The 16,751-nt window shown below is 38.4% G+C and overlaps 1 protein-coding gene across 18 annotated transcripts in view; it reads right to left on the bottom strand.

Annotated features, from left to right (window-relative positions):
• map2 (microtubule-associated protein 2) overlaps positions 1 to 16,751 on the bottom strand; it is a 112,752-nt gene that overhangs the window by 27,104 nt on the left and 68,897 nt on the right. For 10 of the 18 annotated variants that reach the window (XM_084122065.1, XM_084122077.1, XM_084122079.1 and 7 more), the window contains exons 4-7: positions 14,759 to 15,005; positions 5,325 to 5,429; positions 2,274 to 2,348; positions 101 to 316 (exon numbers count right to left, since the gene is read on the bottom strand). In XM_084122065.1, coding sequence (XP_083978191.1) covers positions 101 to 316; positions 2,274 to 2,348; positions 5,325 to 5,429; positions 14,759 to 14,972 — 610 coding nt within the window. In that variant the 5' untranslated portion in view covers positions 14,973 to 15,005. The remainder of the gene's footprint in view (positions 1 to 100; positions 317 to 2,273; positions 2,349 to 5,324; positions 5,430 to 14,758; positions 15,006 to 16,751) is intronic. The other 8 variants (XM_084122066.1, XM_084122067.1, XM_084122072.1 and 5 more) reach the window with 3 other exon arrangements.

Raw genomic sequence — 16,751 nt, 5'->3', positions numbered from 1 at the left:
CTGAGCTGAAGAAAGAAGTGGAAGGAAAGAGAGAGGAAAGGGAGGAAGAAGGAGAAGGAGGGGAGGAGAGAATGGCAGAGAGGAACCATGCGAGGTTCACCTTCGATCTGTCTAAACGCGGCGGCCTGCCCTGGGGGGCGAGAGCCAGAGCGCGTCCACTCTGGGCTGAATAAAGGGTGCTCATAGTATTCCTCGTCAGAGTGGTAGGGGTCATCCTCAGGCACAGACACTGAGATGGAGGGGGCGAGGAACTTGCACCTCTCGCGAGAATTTTGGAAGCGGCGGAGAGGACCTGCTTCCTCCTCATCCCCTACATCTACAAATAGACACAAGGAAAAGAACTGCAGGGAAATCTGGACAAAGAGACAGAGACAAAGAGACAGAGAGGAAAAGGAGAGGAAGATAGAAAAGGTGTAGCAAGTAAGGGAGGAAAAAAGGAACAAGTGAAAGAGTGAAAGAGAGAAAGAGAGAAAGTAAAAAGAAGGCAAATCAGAATATGCAAGAATTGAGGGGGAAGGGAGGAGATAAAGAGAGAGAGAGAGAGAGAGAGAGAGAGAGAGAGAGAGAAAATAAGGGGAAAGAGAGCTAAAAAAAAGTGAGAAATAAAACGAGAAAGGAGTATGTGTAATGTCTACGGAAAAGAGAAAGACACACAACACACAACACAAACACAAACACACAGTGTCGAGAAACACAAAGTGTGACCGTAGTGGCGCTATGCCATAACCAGAGTCTGAACATCTCTGATGACATTTTATAGGTTTGTCTAAAGTCTAAACTGAGGATGAAACTGTATTATTCTTTAGTGTCTGCTGAAATATTGTGAAATGTGAAATATTTATGAGTGAGTAGTAAATAAAAGAGGCATGGTAAAGAGTCAATGAGTGATTAATATTAGGTATGCCCAGATATTTAAATTCTGGCTGATACCGATAAGTCGATCATTATTTTAATATTTTAGCCAATAACTGATAAATGGCTGATATTAAAATTCTATAATATATTGCATAGATATATACACACACAAAAAAAACACAGAAGAACTTAAAATAAATGTTACATATATATATATATTTAATGTTGTTGTGTTTAGGTTTTTCAGCTTCACGGCACAGTAAAATTAATAAAATTCAACCTAAAGAAAAAAAGATTAAACAATTTTGGATATACATAACTCTATAAAAGATTGTTTAATTGTAATTGTGATCAAAATTGTAAATACATGTCATAAAATGTAGTTACAAGTGAGTTTAATTTTAACTTTAAATGACAAAAAAAGGTAAAACCATAAAGCCATAAAGTAAAAGTTGTTCAAAGGTGTAAAAAGTGATGATTTAATTCTTTAAAATAATGTGCACCGATGATTTGCACACAATAATACAAGGAACATGTACTAAAAAGAGGCAATTTTGATTTCATGTTAACTTTACGTATCCGCTTAATGACTTAATGATCTCCTTAAGGTTTTTGTGGCATTAATGTTTAGTTAAGTAGCTTCAGAGAGTGATCTGAGCATGGCATCGGCCTACCACGGGCAGTAGAGACAGACACAGTCAAAACGATGAACGAGCACAAGCCCACAACATCAACAGCACCTACAATACAACATGCAAATCCAAAGACAGGGACGAACAGAGGAACTGAGAGAGGTTTGGAGCAATCAACAGATCTCTAAAGGGGGGCTTTGGAGAGAGGATGAGCAGGCAATCTGAATGCCACACGGTTTCAGCCTGGAAACATCAGCTGCAGGTGAGACAGTACAGCATTCAGTTCAAGGTGTATGGCTTTCATGCAGGGCAGAGTCAAGATCCATGGTTCGGCGGGGTATAAGGAGGGGTTGGGTTTGATTGGTTACGAGGACTAGAAAGGGGCGGGGTCACTTTGGCTTGGGTTTTTGATCAAGATAAGCTCCCGGATTTAGCAATTATGAAGATGAGGCCATGTTTAAGAGCTGAAGATGCTGGATGAGGAAGAGGAGTTCGACTTGAATGATGTCAACAAAGGAGGCAAAGTTGATCCTGCAAACACAACTCCATCAATCTTTAGACCAACCCCACAGATCAGCGGCGTGTGGGCATCTGTAGGGCACTGTGAGAGGGTTGAAATCAGCCTGGAAGGGGTGGGACTAGCAGGCGTCCCCAAATAGAACACCCTCATTCAAGCCAGGGTCAGAGGGTGACTAGAATACTCATGGGGGGAAAAAAGGTGTTCAAGTTCTTTCAGTGTGTTTCTCACCTCACCTCTCTCCATACACACATGAAGCATGACCCTACCTTGATCCAAAGGCCCAAAATGTTCCGCTGCTGGGGATGGTGGAGGTGAAGGCGGCAGGTTTGCAGAGTCTTCCACTGTAAATAAACAAAAGAAGAAGAAGAAGAGATCAAGACAATGATCAAGATCAGATCAACACATTTACAAATTTGGCGTCCCATTTTGGCTCTGTCCCTACATAAACTACTGTTTAAAATTTGAGGTTGGCAAGATTTTTTTTAAAGAAATTAATACTTTCATTCAGAATCCATTAAATTGATCAAAAATCACAGACAGTAAAGACATTTATAATCTTTAAAAATGTATGTTTTATGTTTTAAATAAAAGCTTAATGTATCAGGGTTTCCACAAAAATATTAGGCAGCAGAACTGTTTTCAACATTGATAATAATAATCAATGTTTCTTGAGCAGCAAATCAGCATATTAGAATGATTTCTGGAGGATCATGTGACACTGAAGACTGGAGAAATGGTGCTGTAAATTCCGTTTTTCAATCACAGGAATAAATTACATTATATAATATATTAAAATAAAAAATAACAGACTACTTTCAAAAACATTTAAAAAAATGATCGACCACAAACTTTTGAATTGTAGTGTAGGTATCGTAAAAAGTCAACTAGGTTCACAAGGTTTTGGAACAGACCCTACAAATTTGTGTATTTTTCACGTATTTATTTATTTATTCATTCATTCATTGCCTTTTAATGGCAAATAGTAAAGAGCGACAAGAAACGATACAATGGATACAAAATACATGGAGGGAACAAGGTCACAAAATGCAAGCCAGCTCTGGTGTGACTTTTTTAATCTTAAGAAAGCAAAATTTCTTTAAATGTCCAAACAAGAAAAATACATAAAAACACGTGTGTATGTGCGTGTCAAGTTTCTAAGGAAATGCTGAGCAGAGAGAAGACTAAGTTCAGGATTGGTATGCCGAATGCTTTGCCATCACTAATCCTTTGAGCTCTTCTGACAGACTGACTCAACATCAAGCGTGTTAGTCGAGAAAACATTATCTAATTTTGCTGACTACTAATTCCAGCACAGCAAGTGGAAACTTGGAGCTATGGATTATATTTTATTCCCCTTTTTCTTGTGAAGTCTGACTATGAAGCATTTACTGTATTTGTAATAAGAAAAAGAAAAGGATAACCACAAATGATCAAACCTGTAAATGATCTAAGTTCATGTGTGCCATTTATTTGCAATACATTTTTACTGTTTTAGCTTATTAGACAAGTGAACAAATACACATTATCACATACAGTTCTTCCTTCCTCGCATACATTTCAAACAACAACTTATTACGAGTTACAAGTTTACATACATTCACAACCATTAATGTATGCAGCATACTGCCCAGTCCTTATAAAGTTACTGTCAAAACACTGAAACTGACATAACAGTAGCAACACACACTCAATAATGCACTTTCAAAACCAAGAAAGCTGAGGTAAAACCACAACACAAATGACATGCAGCACGACCACAGAAACCAGAAAAAAAGTCCACCACTTTTACAATGATATAGAAGACAGAGAGGGCTCAGGGCTCACCCTCACTCTGACCCTCTCTGCCCTGTGACACACACACACACACACACAGATAGCCAGTGGATTGTTACAGAACCCAAGCAGAAAGGAGCTGGGACAGGCCAGCTGTCAGGGCAAATATGTCATTATGAAGGAAAAGAAAGTGCCCTGGTGATGCTTTCTACAGCTTTGATCAGTTTACTCACAGTGTGAGGAACGGACAGACACTACGACAATGATTATCACATACCACAAAGATAGGAAAGCAAAAATAAAATCATAAATGAAACTTATTTGAGTACTGTCTCTCCATGTTATGTTTGACAAACATCAAAATATGTAAACATTTAAAGGAACAGTTCACCTGAAAATTTTAATTAAATGAAAATCTTGACAAGTATCTCTCCTTGTGAGTAGTGATGTCTGATTCGTGAAGAACGTTATTTTTTAGTTTTTTAATATAATTATTTAATACAAATTTTAATAAAATCAGCTCACAAAACTGGTTTGAATGATTCATTAATGAATCCAACTGATCCATTTCTCGAGTTCAGCTTACTGACAATGTTTAATTACTTACAGTATATTTTGGTTAAAGCTCTTGTATGATTTCAGAAAATTTGTAACGGTATAATAACTTGTCATACTTTTATGGTGCTTTTATATCCTTTATTAAGCTTGAAAGTACCAGTTCCCATCAATTGTAAATGTACACTACCATTCTAAAGTTACAGTAAAAATATGGTAAAAACTACTATTGTGAAAAATTATTACAATTTAAAATAACTGTTTTCCCTTTTTGGTATATTTTAAAAAGTATTTTCAGCAGCAATAACTCCTGTCTTCAGTGTCACATGATCCTTCAGAAATCAATGTAATATTTGGTGCTCAAGAAGCATTTCTTATTATTATTATCAATGTTGAAAACAGTTGTGCTGCTTAATATTTTTGTGGAAACATTTTTGTTTTTCTGAATTCAATGATGAATATAAAGTTTAAAATAACAGCATTTATTTAAAATAGAAATCTTTTGTAAAATTAAAATGTATTTACTGTCAATTTCGATTAATTAAATGCATCCTTGCTGAATAAAGTTTTTTTTTTTTTTTTTTTTTTAACATACATTATCCCGACATTCTCCTTTTGTGTTAATGGAATAAAGAAAGTTATAAGAATTTGAAACAACATAAAAAAATATTCTAACAACTTTCATTTGTAGGTGAACTATTCCATTAAGGAATATGTTCTGTTGGTCTTAACACCTGCAAGATCTTCAATAAATTACCTCAGCATTCAAAATAAATCACAATGACTCATAACTGGTCAAATTACTTCTTCAGTGTGACCATTGTATGTACACAGCCTTCTAAGAAGCGCCTTCAACCAAAAAATAAACCCTTACTTTTCCCATTGCGTTCCATTTTTTTCCATGTCTCACCAACGCAATAAAGTCCTTTAAGAGCAGACCTGAGTGTGGCCAACCTCCAGTATCCCAGGATGCTCTGCTACAGGCCTACCTGATGGCAGCCTGACGGCAGTGTCCGGATGGAGCTCCTGCTCTCCCTTCAGTACCGCTACCGCTTCTGCCGTAACTTCCTGCACGATCCGCGCCGACACTTGCTCTGTTCGACACATACACATACACACATGCATCAACACACGCCCACATGAGCATGTACACGGGCAGATATTTACACATACTTTCTGTATCAATCCAGGCAGGATTTTTTCACTTCTTTTGTCATACTTTTAACCCTTCAAAAATCATAGCAGACCTCACAAAGGGCTACAATTGTCTGTAACAATTTTGCGAACACAACGTCTTTAATCACAACACTCAGGAAATAAATCAGCAACCATGCAAACTAAAATGAGAACCGACCAGAGACTAAACTTAACAGGGAGTACAAATACAAGTCGAACATAATGACAGACAGGTTCAGATAATATGTGACCATAGGAACAAAAGAGAATATAATCAGAAACGAAGGTAACCAAAACTAAACAGAGCAGGGATACAGGAACAAAGGAAAATTAAACAGAATTTCAAAATAAGAGTCCATTGGTGCTGAGCCAATGAAAATGAGATTGTATTACATTGTGAGCACACTATAAGACAACTGTGACCACATATAAGGTCTTTATACAATTAAGGTCTTTATTGGTGTTAATTACAAATATTAATATGGTTTTCAATCATTTGGTCAATCTCAGAGGCTTCCCTGTAAACAAACACAGACCACAACAACTTTTGATGTCTACTGCAATGCAAAAGTTTGGGGTCTGTAAAAGTTCTTAAAGCGGCGCTATGCAGTTTTGGCAATTGCTTCGCTGTTTTCTCGCTTTTTGCTCGCAGGTTTCTCTATAGAGCTCCCCCTACAGCTTCGGAATAGATATTTGACAACACTGTCGTAAAAACCCTCCTCCCATCTTCTCCCTCTGGTCATGTGCATTTGTTTTCAAAGAAGCCGGCGAATGCACGGAGCCATCCACTGAGGTATGTATGATACACAGACGGCTAGCAAATAAACTTGTATGTGTGCAGTGCCGTAAAGCAATTCGTTACACAGAGAGACCTGATATCACGCGATACTTCCTGACGCTGAGGCCAGCGGCCCGCCGGCCCAAAGTTGCAAGGGTGGTTTTTCCGCTCACAGGCGCTAGGGGGAAGCGAGACGGCCACCATTCAACCTGAAAATGTAATATAACCATTCCAATGACTCCGAAGCTGTTCAATTAAGGTAAATTAAGCTAAAAAAAAAAAAAAACTGCATAGTTCCCCTTTAAGTGTCTTACGCATTACTCCATTCTTCAGTGTCACATGATTTCAATTTACAGTGACACTTATCTGTCTACACTGAAGCTAAAAAAATACAGTAATGATACAGTAATAGAAACCAAGCGGGCGATAAAATGTCCCGTCGCTTATTGTTTCCGGCAATCACAGCTTGTCAAGACAAGAACTTTTTATCACTTGTCGCTTTGGTTAGGAAACCGTGTTAGAAAATACAAATGAAATATCCAATTAACAGCAGCAAGACAAACTGAAGGCATAACTGCACATTATTAAAGATTGAGTGTAAAGAACTATTGTTTTCTATAATTGCTTAAATACAATTTCACACCAAATAAAAGGAACTTCCAAATGTGTAATTTAGTCTTATCTCTGCCCTTTCAGACGATATTAATTTAAACCTCTAACTCAGAGGGCCTAAAACGGAGGAAAACGTTTTAAAAAGAAAAGCAAAAAGCTCAAAATGGCAAGAAAATTGGCAGCACTTTGAGAGAGTAAATTGTCATGGTAACAGCAGATCGGGGAGGTATAAGAAGAGACTGTAACCAATTAAGCAGCGGGAGGAATACAGCCCACGGATTGGCTGGCAACACGCGTCCAGGGATAGACTCTGCTTTAAAACAGCGCTATTAAAAGTATCCCTCTGTGCTTTAAGACACTTACACACTTGCTGAATTCTTACAAACACATCAGTGATGAAGAGATACATTTCAGTGGCATCAGTAGTCTGATTTTATCCTCAAGATGGATCTAGTTAGTGTTAAAATGGCCACCCACAGCTGATCATTGCAAAAGACAGTGCCTGTTACAAAATCAACTGTGTAGGCACTGTGTGGGAGTATGAGTTAAAATGTGTCCCAATGACAAACACAGCATAATGTTGTAAACAGCCATTAAACTTTACAGTATTTGCAATATTAATGATTTAACACGCAAGCACGAGGAGATTTCGATTTTATCGAAGTTGATGCTGCAATGATCAGCTAACAAGTGTTCAGACACAAGGCTGACACATTAGCACTGACGCAGAAAAACATTGCAGCAGGGCTTACGTCAAAGCTTTCTGAAGAGATGCAAAGTGATTAAGGACCATTTGCTACTCCTACTCTCTCTCCAGTGCAAACAGACTGCATGATGGGAGTCAGCAATGCATCGCTTTTGTTTCTTGTGCACTTTTCAGGCACAATTTCCGCCCACCTTACAGCCCCAGCTTCCGCCCACCCACTCACAAACACACATACACACACGCACAGAAAAGGAACAGAGTTCTGTTCAGATGCCATTAGAATGATATTCACCCACGCACACTCGGGTTTGTGATACACCATCAACCCGTGGTAAGATAGAGACCAGCTTCTCTAGAGGAGAGTCGCATTAAATAATCCGTTCAAAAATTTAAATTCTGTCGTTTAGTCACACTCATGTTTCCCCACAAAAAGGGAATTTCTGAATAATGTCCTTGATTTAAGGCTTAAAAGAACAAAAACTAGAGGACAAGTACTTTGGACATTATATAACAGCTTTATGAAAACATTGTGCAAACATTAAAATCATGATTTTCTGTAAAGCTGATTTGAAACTATATTGTGAAAAGTGCTATATAATACTTTATTATATATACTTTATTCATTCAAGTCATTATTCACTGAATATCTTCATTTTCATTGAGCAGTGGAACACTGAATCAGTGAGTTGAACTTCATAAATGAATCATTCAGGTTTTGTGCACTGGATCAACCGATTCATTAAAAAGATCCGACTCAGAATTTTTAATACAGCTCTTTTCTACACAACAGAATGAGAATGAGAATTGAATGCTGCAATTATAGCAGATTTGACTACTGTCTTAGATTTAATTTGTTTAAATAGCACAAAGTCATTTGGACCACTTTATTGTGGCCATTAAATGGTCATTTTTGGAGCATGGTATTCATATTTTCCATTGTATGGAAAGGAGTTGCATGAAAATTCATTAAAATTTCAGGTAACACTTTAGTTTAGGGTCCAATTCTCACTATTAACTAGTTTCTTATTAGCATGCATATTACTAGGATATTGGCTGTTTATTAGTACTTATAAAGCACATATTAATGCCTTATTCTGCATGACCATATTCTACATCCCTTAACCCCACTCATCACCTAAACTTAACTAACCTTACTGATATTAAAAAGCAGTAATTATGAGTTTATTGAGGCAAAAGTCATAGTTAACAGTTAGTTAATAGTGAGAACTGGACCCTATCTAAAATGTGACCAAATTTGAACTTTTATGCTTTGTAGAAAAAAGGTTTTTGCAGGTTTGGAACAGCTTCAAGGTAAGTGCATGATGACAGAGTGCACTTCACTCAAGTGTTTTTCATCTATAAATACAGCAGCTGAAAATGTAATAAACTGCATAATTTCTTGGAAAAAATGATGTTTACTATGTAATAATGAATATGAAATAACAAATTACATAAGCTGATTTTCACAGCCAATTACTGCATGACTCAGCAGGAGGGCAGAGAATATGAACATGACCAGAGACCGAGCAAACTGGTTCATTAATATAGATTTAGCTCTCTCTGTTCTCATGCTCATTCCCTGACAAAACAGATGTTGCTATATTGTTTGGCATCTTCCTACTCTTTATTTTTCAGCATATAGCTCTCTCTCCTTGGCTGCCTGCATCATTGTTAGACCGTGTCTGTAAAGCAGTGACACTATAGATTCACTTTCAGGGCAAACCTGGCCAGTCTATCACAGTCTTTGTGTCTGACAGATGTGCTGGTGTGTCTATCCAGCATCCCCCTCTCCCCCCTCGCGTCTGTCCACACCCGTCTGCGAGAGATGTGCTCGGATTGCTGATCAGATGGGTTTGCCTCCAGCAAACAATAGCTCACATCCCTGAGACATCAGCAACCACAATAAGCAAATACCCCAAAAAGTACACACCAACCCACAAGCACAAACACAGCTGCACACCTAAGAAGATGAAGAATATTGCGTTGTACATATCTGTTATTCACAAGGACAGTCGTACCCCTTAGACAGGTAAGATTCAAATTCAAATATATTTGCAGGCACTTTCAGCAAACATGCGATATATACACACAATCTGCACTAATCCACAAGTGCAAATATGCTAACAACCTGTTATTCTAGTGCAGGGAAGCCACTTAAACCTAGAAAGAACCTCTAACCAACCCATTAGAAAAATCGAAGCTTTCTTACCAAAAAGTGCAGTGCCGGTTATGGCTGTCTGGAGGCAAATGCTTCCCAGTGCACTCTTAGTCGTGCCTGCTGCCAAAAGCAAGCCGGGAGAAGGAGGGGGATGGCTGGTACTCCATGCCAGGACTCCCCCGCCAAAGAGCAGAGCTGTTGCCACAGCAACACACTGGGCCCAATCTGAACGTCTCCCAGCATGCCTCTGCTGTGGGTTTTGCCACCCTCGGTGTGTGAGTGACACAGACATATTACTGACTCTCTGCATCTGTGCTGCTATCTCATGGTTTCTTGCAATCAGTGGATATGAAACTTGTGGATTGTAAGAGAATAGAATAGAATAGAATAGAATAGAATAGAATAGAATAGAATAGAATAGAATAGAATAGAATAGAATAGAATAGAATAGAATAGAATAGAAATTAACTGAATTGAATTGAATTGAACTGAAATTGAATGTATACACAGCTATAAGAAAAATGTATGATAAAATGATTAATGAAGTCATAATGAATTAACTAATTCAAACCTTCCCTTAATAAGCCTAAGAGATTCAGGGTATAATTCAAGTCTATACTACAAATAATGCTAGCCAAGTTATGCACCAAAGTTTCATATCTTGATATCTTGAATGAATGAATGAATGAATGAACAACATTTTTTTCAGCATTTATTAATCTAGGTTAATATTCATTTGCATAAATATACTACTGTTTATTGTTGAATCATGTGTGTTCAACTTGAAATTATAAATATGTTTTAGCATATGTAGAGATTCACATGAATTCATATTAATTAATTACTTAATTAATGCAGTAAAAGTATTGTTTGTTAATGGTTAACAAATTAAATCTTAATGTAAAGTGTTACCGATTCTGGTGAGCTAAGAGAATAGAAAAGAATAGAGAAGAATAGAACTGAAATAAAATTAATGAATTTAATTGAAATTACATTTAATTTATACACAAATACAAGAAAAATGTATGATAAAATTATTAATGAAGTCATAATGAATTAACTAATTCAAGATTCAATGTATAGTTCAAGTCTATACTACAAATAATGCTAGACAAGTTAAGCGCCAAAGTTTCATATCTTCAATGAATGAATGAATGAATGAATGAAAGAAATGATGATGAAGGAAACATATGCCAACAAGTAGGCTTAAATAGAACGATCTTTATGTTGTTCCGCCCATCCTGCGCACCATTCCAGGACAGCACACTTTTCAGTACAGCCCCTATAATTCAAGCCAGCAGCTGTCTCAGCAAGCAATCTCTCTCTCTCTCTCTCTCTCTCTCTCTCTCTCTCTCTCTCTCTCTCTCTCTCTGCTTCTCAAGTGTCCCGTTCTTTATGCAAAGCAATGTCATATGTCGCACTGTCAGTATCTCGGTCTAGCGCCTCTTGTGTGTCTGAAGGGCCCTTGTACGTGTTGGCCTTGCCAATGGCCCTTGGCTCAAAAATCTCACCCTCAGAGTCACAGAGGCAGAGAAACTATTTTCAGGGAAGGTCGTTCTCTCCACAGAGACACATCATTAGACCCTCTCTTTAGAAGCGAGCAGTTCTGCTCACGTCGATAGCAAACTGAAATATGAAAACACAACCTGGATCATTAATTAAACACACAGACGCAAGCAAAAGAAACAAGTTGTTTTCTTGGCTCACAGTGATTTATAATGGCAAGTTTGTTAATGAGAAATGCATGAGGGATGTTAACTCACACCCTGGCTGAAGGATTGTTAGCATTAGAGATGGGAAGTCAATATCCATCACTCACTGTCAGGGGTTGGTGCGGTGATGCTTTCTGCACAGCTTTATGCTGTTTTAAGTATTTATGGAGGTGACAAGGGAACTGTGATGATTTATACAGAGGATAGAGATTACTGGAAAGCAAGGGGATTTCATAAACACATAAAACTGCTAATAACATTTGACACATTGCCTACCGTACACTTAATATCAGCGGCGACATATAGTAAACTTTACACAGAAAGAGCAGTATTTGGAAAAAGTGAGTAACCTATAGAATAAATGGATTCCTAACAATATTCTTAAAATATCAAGCTTAACTTGATCTTTTAAGATGAAAAAGCCTGATGTACTTTGAAAACAAACTGCAACTTTAAGAACAAAAATGACTCGTTCTGCAAATTTTTTGACATCACACAAACAAATACATAAAAATATGACTGCACATTTTAATGACGTCTATTTGATCACCAGAAACTCGGTTTTAAGGACAAAATAGAACATTTATTGCTATGGGTCAGAGAGAGGGTGGATAATAGTCATGAAAACCTAAAAATAACAATATACAGTAATAAAATAAATACATAATGATTAATAAAAAATGCATGTGCAGTTTTAGGTGAGCTGTGCGCTTGAGATGTGTGCAGATGTCAGAGCATTTCTCTCAGTGAGTGCAGAAGGGACACACTTAGAACGACCTGTTATGCATCTGTCTCTTCATCTGTCCATCTAACTCTTCATCTACACATTTCCATATCAACATTTCTGCTGATGTGTCTGTTCTAGCCCTGACTGAACTCCCAGAATGCCTCTGCTCAACCCCTCCCACCCAGTGTGAATTCTAACATCAGTGCAATCCATATGACAGAAAAATCATGAAGAAGATCTCTTCAGTGTCGCAGTTGCTACTCTCAGGCAGCAATGTGATTAAATGTGATTCCTCAAGAAACATTTCACCCAAAAGTCAAAAGAAAATACAAGAAAAAATATTTTGTATAAACAAAGTGAATCATCTTTTTAAGATAAAAACTGCTTTAATATCATGACAATTAAGCACACGGGTATCGCCTTCCTTCAAATAACCTACTGTAATGAAAATAAAAATATTTACGCAATAGTACGCATAATGACAATAATTCATTTATGCAGAAAAAAGTGTGTGGCAGGATGTTTTTCAGGGCTGTAATACAATTAAAATGATAATTTTTCACATTTAAGTAACACAAATCTGATTTTTTAACATTAAAGTAATGTGAAATGTGGGGTAAAATGTTTAATTATAATGGAAATAATGTCATAATGTAAATAAATCTTAAAGGTTAAAAATATATTCTATATACCATTCAAAAGTATAACTAATCTAACCTATATAAGGTTTTCAAAGGTTGCTTTGGATAAAATGGATTACTAAAATGGATTCAGGGTTGGCTGTTCTTTGATGAATAGAAAGTTCAAAAGAACAGAATTTATTTAAAACAGAACTCTTGTAGCATTATGAATGTCTTTTATCAATGCAATGTGTGCTCGCTAATTAAAAGTATTAATTTCTTTAAAATAAAGTTTTATTGACCCCAAAAATGTAATGGTAATGTTTTGTTTTTTTAAACCAATTTTGGGGTTAAATAAGACACTTTTTGTGAGATTTTCCGTTAAATGCCTGTAATGGTGCATGTGTGTTCTTGTGCCTGTGCATGCATGTATACCCTTACAAAATACAGGAGTGCTGGTATTGTTTGTGTGCATGTAATAGTCAGTTATGATCCATCATTACCGGGGTAATTAACAGCACCACTCCCTCCCCCCGAGCAGGGTGAACAGCAGCAGCTTTCACTATTAGAGGGTTGCCATGGCAGCTGCTCCCTTGCAATTTACTCTGTCAGACCTTTGTTCAGCATCCCTGCAATCTTTCCTTTTACAATTTTTTTTTTTTTTTTTTTTTGTGCTGACATGAAAAAAGTACCACCTCATTTTACTCCTCATACACCCCTGAGGCCTCATAAATACCCAGACAGAAAAGCTCTGGCCAAGCCTCCTTCTTCAGAGACGTCTCTTTCTGGTCTCCAAAAACAAGATTAAACTGCTTTGGAGATACAAGCGCAAATGCACGACACACCATGACTTTAAAAATGGCAACACAGACTGTTATTAACCCTAGTCTGTCATTGCAATGGGAAAAACCAGACATAATTGTTCACTCTGACTCTTGGTTAATTATGTCATTCCTTTCACTTGCATTTATAGCTGTCATGCAGGATGTAACGCAGAGAGCTTGTGTTATTTTTTATGAAATATTAAGATAAAGCGTCTGTGGGTAATATGTAGTTTGGCTGCTGAACTACTATCTATTATAACATTTCAGTCATTTTGAGCCTCCAGCAATAGGAACTTTGCAACCATCTTCCACCCTCACTCATGCAAAAATAATAATAATGGGACACAATTTTGTTTTTACTTTTGCCCTCTTGACCTCTTGTTTTAGCCTCAGATGGCACACTCCATCTAATCAATGCATACTGCACACAAAAATGTAAACCGCTGGCTCTTCAGTGTCACATGTAAAACCATTGTGTGTATATACTGTATGTGTATATATATTTGTTGCTATATATATATATATTGCAGGAAGGTTTCTTCAAGAGTCTTGGAGACGTTGCCACAGTTCTTCTGGATTTAGTCTGTCTCAGTTTTTTTCTGTTTCTTCATGTAATAACTGATGGACTCGATGGGGAGATCAGATCTCCGTGTTGAGCACCGGCTGTTGTCAGACTCCTTGTGCATATAAATCTCACTGGATTATTACATTTAATGGCAAAATGAATGTCTGGAAATGTAAACTGATTTTTCATACTGACACACTACAACAAAAGATATATACTACTGGCTTAAAACCATTTTTGGGGGGTGAAAATACTAACATGCCTAAGACTTTTGCACAGTAGTGTATTCTGTATATACACACACATACAATCTTACAGCCTCTTCCTGTCTAAGTGTGCAGTTCTTGGCCAGAAAAAAACTCCAATGAAGACCAGATGCTTTGCCACAATTCACAAGTCTGGCTAGCCAAGACTACTTGACCTCTACCATATGACAATGTAAAAACTTGGAAAGGAAATCCTGAACGGCTTTCAGTTCATCTTTAGTGTAAAAAAAATGTCATTGTGAAATGTCATGTATAATTATTGCATTATCTGGCTCTCACCAGCAGTCACAGCGTGTCCAGAGGTCAGGTCTCCATTGAAGCCATTCTCTTTGGCGTAGGAGGCGGCAGAACCAGCGTGGCCACCACCAGACTGGCAAGCCCTGTAGGAGGAAGAGAAGCCGTTCTCTCCATGCCCACCTGGGGGGGATGAACCCTGAGCTCCCGGAGATGACCACTGGGGGCCGCTGTCCTCGGGCTGCCGACCGTCTGCCATCTGAATCAGAGGGGAGGGCTTCACTCCTTACTCCTGAAAGATCAGAAAATAAATTCTCAGCTTGATATTAATACATTGACTGAACACCTCTGGGGCAGAATGCCAGTCGATATTTAAAGTCATGCAATCAACATTCACTATATACTTATGCAGCCTACAGAAAATGTCAATGAACATTATATTCGGAAATATGAGCTTACTATTAACTAAATGCTGCATAATACTGTACATGCTTGTATATATAACAATGCATTGTGAATAACATATAAACAATATTATAGTATATTGCTGTCACATGACCTCATCACATTGCCTAACCCTTCAAATCAGAGATTTTATTATTTAGCATATAGCATATATATTATACATAGTAAGTTTTTTTAAGAAATTAATACTTTTCTTCAGCAACGATGTATTAAATTGACGTTAAAGTGCAGAAAAGACTTTTATAATGTAACAAAATGTTTTGATTACTTTTAAACTTTCTATTCATAGTAATTCATAATAATCTTGAAAAAAATATATATTACAGTTTTCACAATCATATTAAGCAGAACAACTGTTTTCAACATTGATAATAATAAGAAATGTTCTCTTTCATAGGTTCACTCGACGCTGCATAGTGATGACGCAATGGGAACGCCCTCAGGGCAGTGGCGATTGTCTGAACCCGTATAGAATCACGCCAATTCATTGGCCTGATGGCGCGGGCGCCTCCTCAGCTGCGCTACCTCACTCACCCTTTATATAGTGAACGCGCCATCTGCTCCTCAGATTTTCTTCTTCAGAAGAAGCGATTCTTCTGGCCCGTGAACTAGTTCACTTTCTTCGGAATTCGGATTCTGTCTTGTGCTTCAGCGACCGCACTCTGTGAAACTTTGTTCTCCTCTCGGTGAAGCACTATGGATTTACGTCGTTGCCAGCCTCCGTGCTCTCTCTTCATTGCAAGTGACGACCCGCGCGGTAAGTGTGTGAAATGTCTTAGCATAGCACATGCTCACGAGGCTATCTTTGATGCTTCTAGCTGCAAGTCTTGTGAGAATTTTAGACTAAAAACTCTCCACGCTAGGCTTGCCTGCTTTGATAAAGATATCCAGTCCGCTCTCCCCTGCCGCACTGCTGTTAATGACGAGGCCCACGCCCTCCATGAAGCCGAGGCCTGGGGATCGGACGCCGAGCTCGAGGCGTTAGAAAGTGAGCAGACCTGCTATTCCCTCTCTCACTCTCTCGCCCGGGCGCGCGAGCCGCGCCGATTCTCCGGTGGAGTTTCTTCACGACTATTTATGCCCCAATCCAGAGGCACGCGACGTCGTCTCCTATGGACTGGAGGGAAAGCGCGACTGAAGCGCTGAAGCGCGACCCTCTGCGGCCTACACCGAGCTCGTGGATGTGTTAGCACGTGCTTCTGAGAAGCTTAGCATTGAATGGCCGGACGAGCCTCGTGATTCTCAGTCCTCCAAGCTCAACAAACTTTTCTGGTCAATCCTCTTTGCGACACTTTAGAAGAAAGCTGCCATTTTTCAGCGATCTTCACTGTGAGATTTCTAGGCCCTGGAAGCAGCCTTTCTCCGCGTGGCTGACTAACGCTGCGGCCGCTGACTAAGGCAATTGCTAGCAACAGTGGCGTCTGTTCTTCCCGCTGATGTTCGGGAGACCATTGATAACGCTCGTGCGCCTTCTACTAGACGGCTGTATTTCTCTAAGTGGAAGGTTTTTCCTGGTGTCTTGGTGTTCGGCTCATGCAGTGGACACAGTCAGCTGCCAGGTCGGTTCAGTGCT

The sequence above is a fragment of the Abramis brama genome (genome assembly GCF_963993115.1).
Source record: "Abramis brama genome assembly, chromosome: 8".
NCBI classification, from domain to species: Eukaryota; Metazoa; Chordata; class Actinopteri; order Cypriniformes; family Leuciscidae; genus Abramis; species Abramis brama.
The sequence above is the reverse complement of the archived record's forward strand: the minus strand, read 5'-3'. Positions and strand labels throughout refer to the sequence as shown.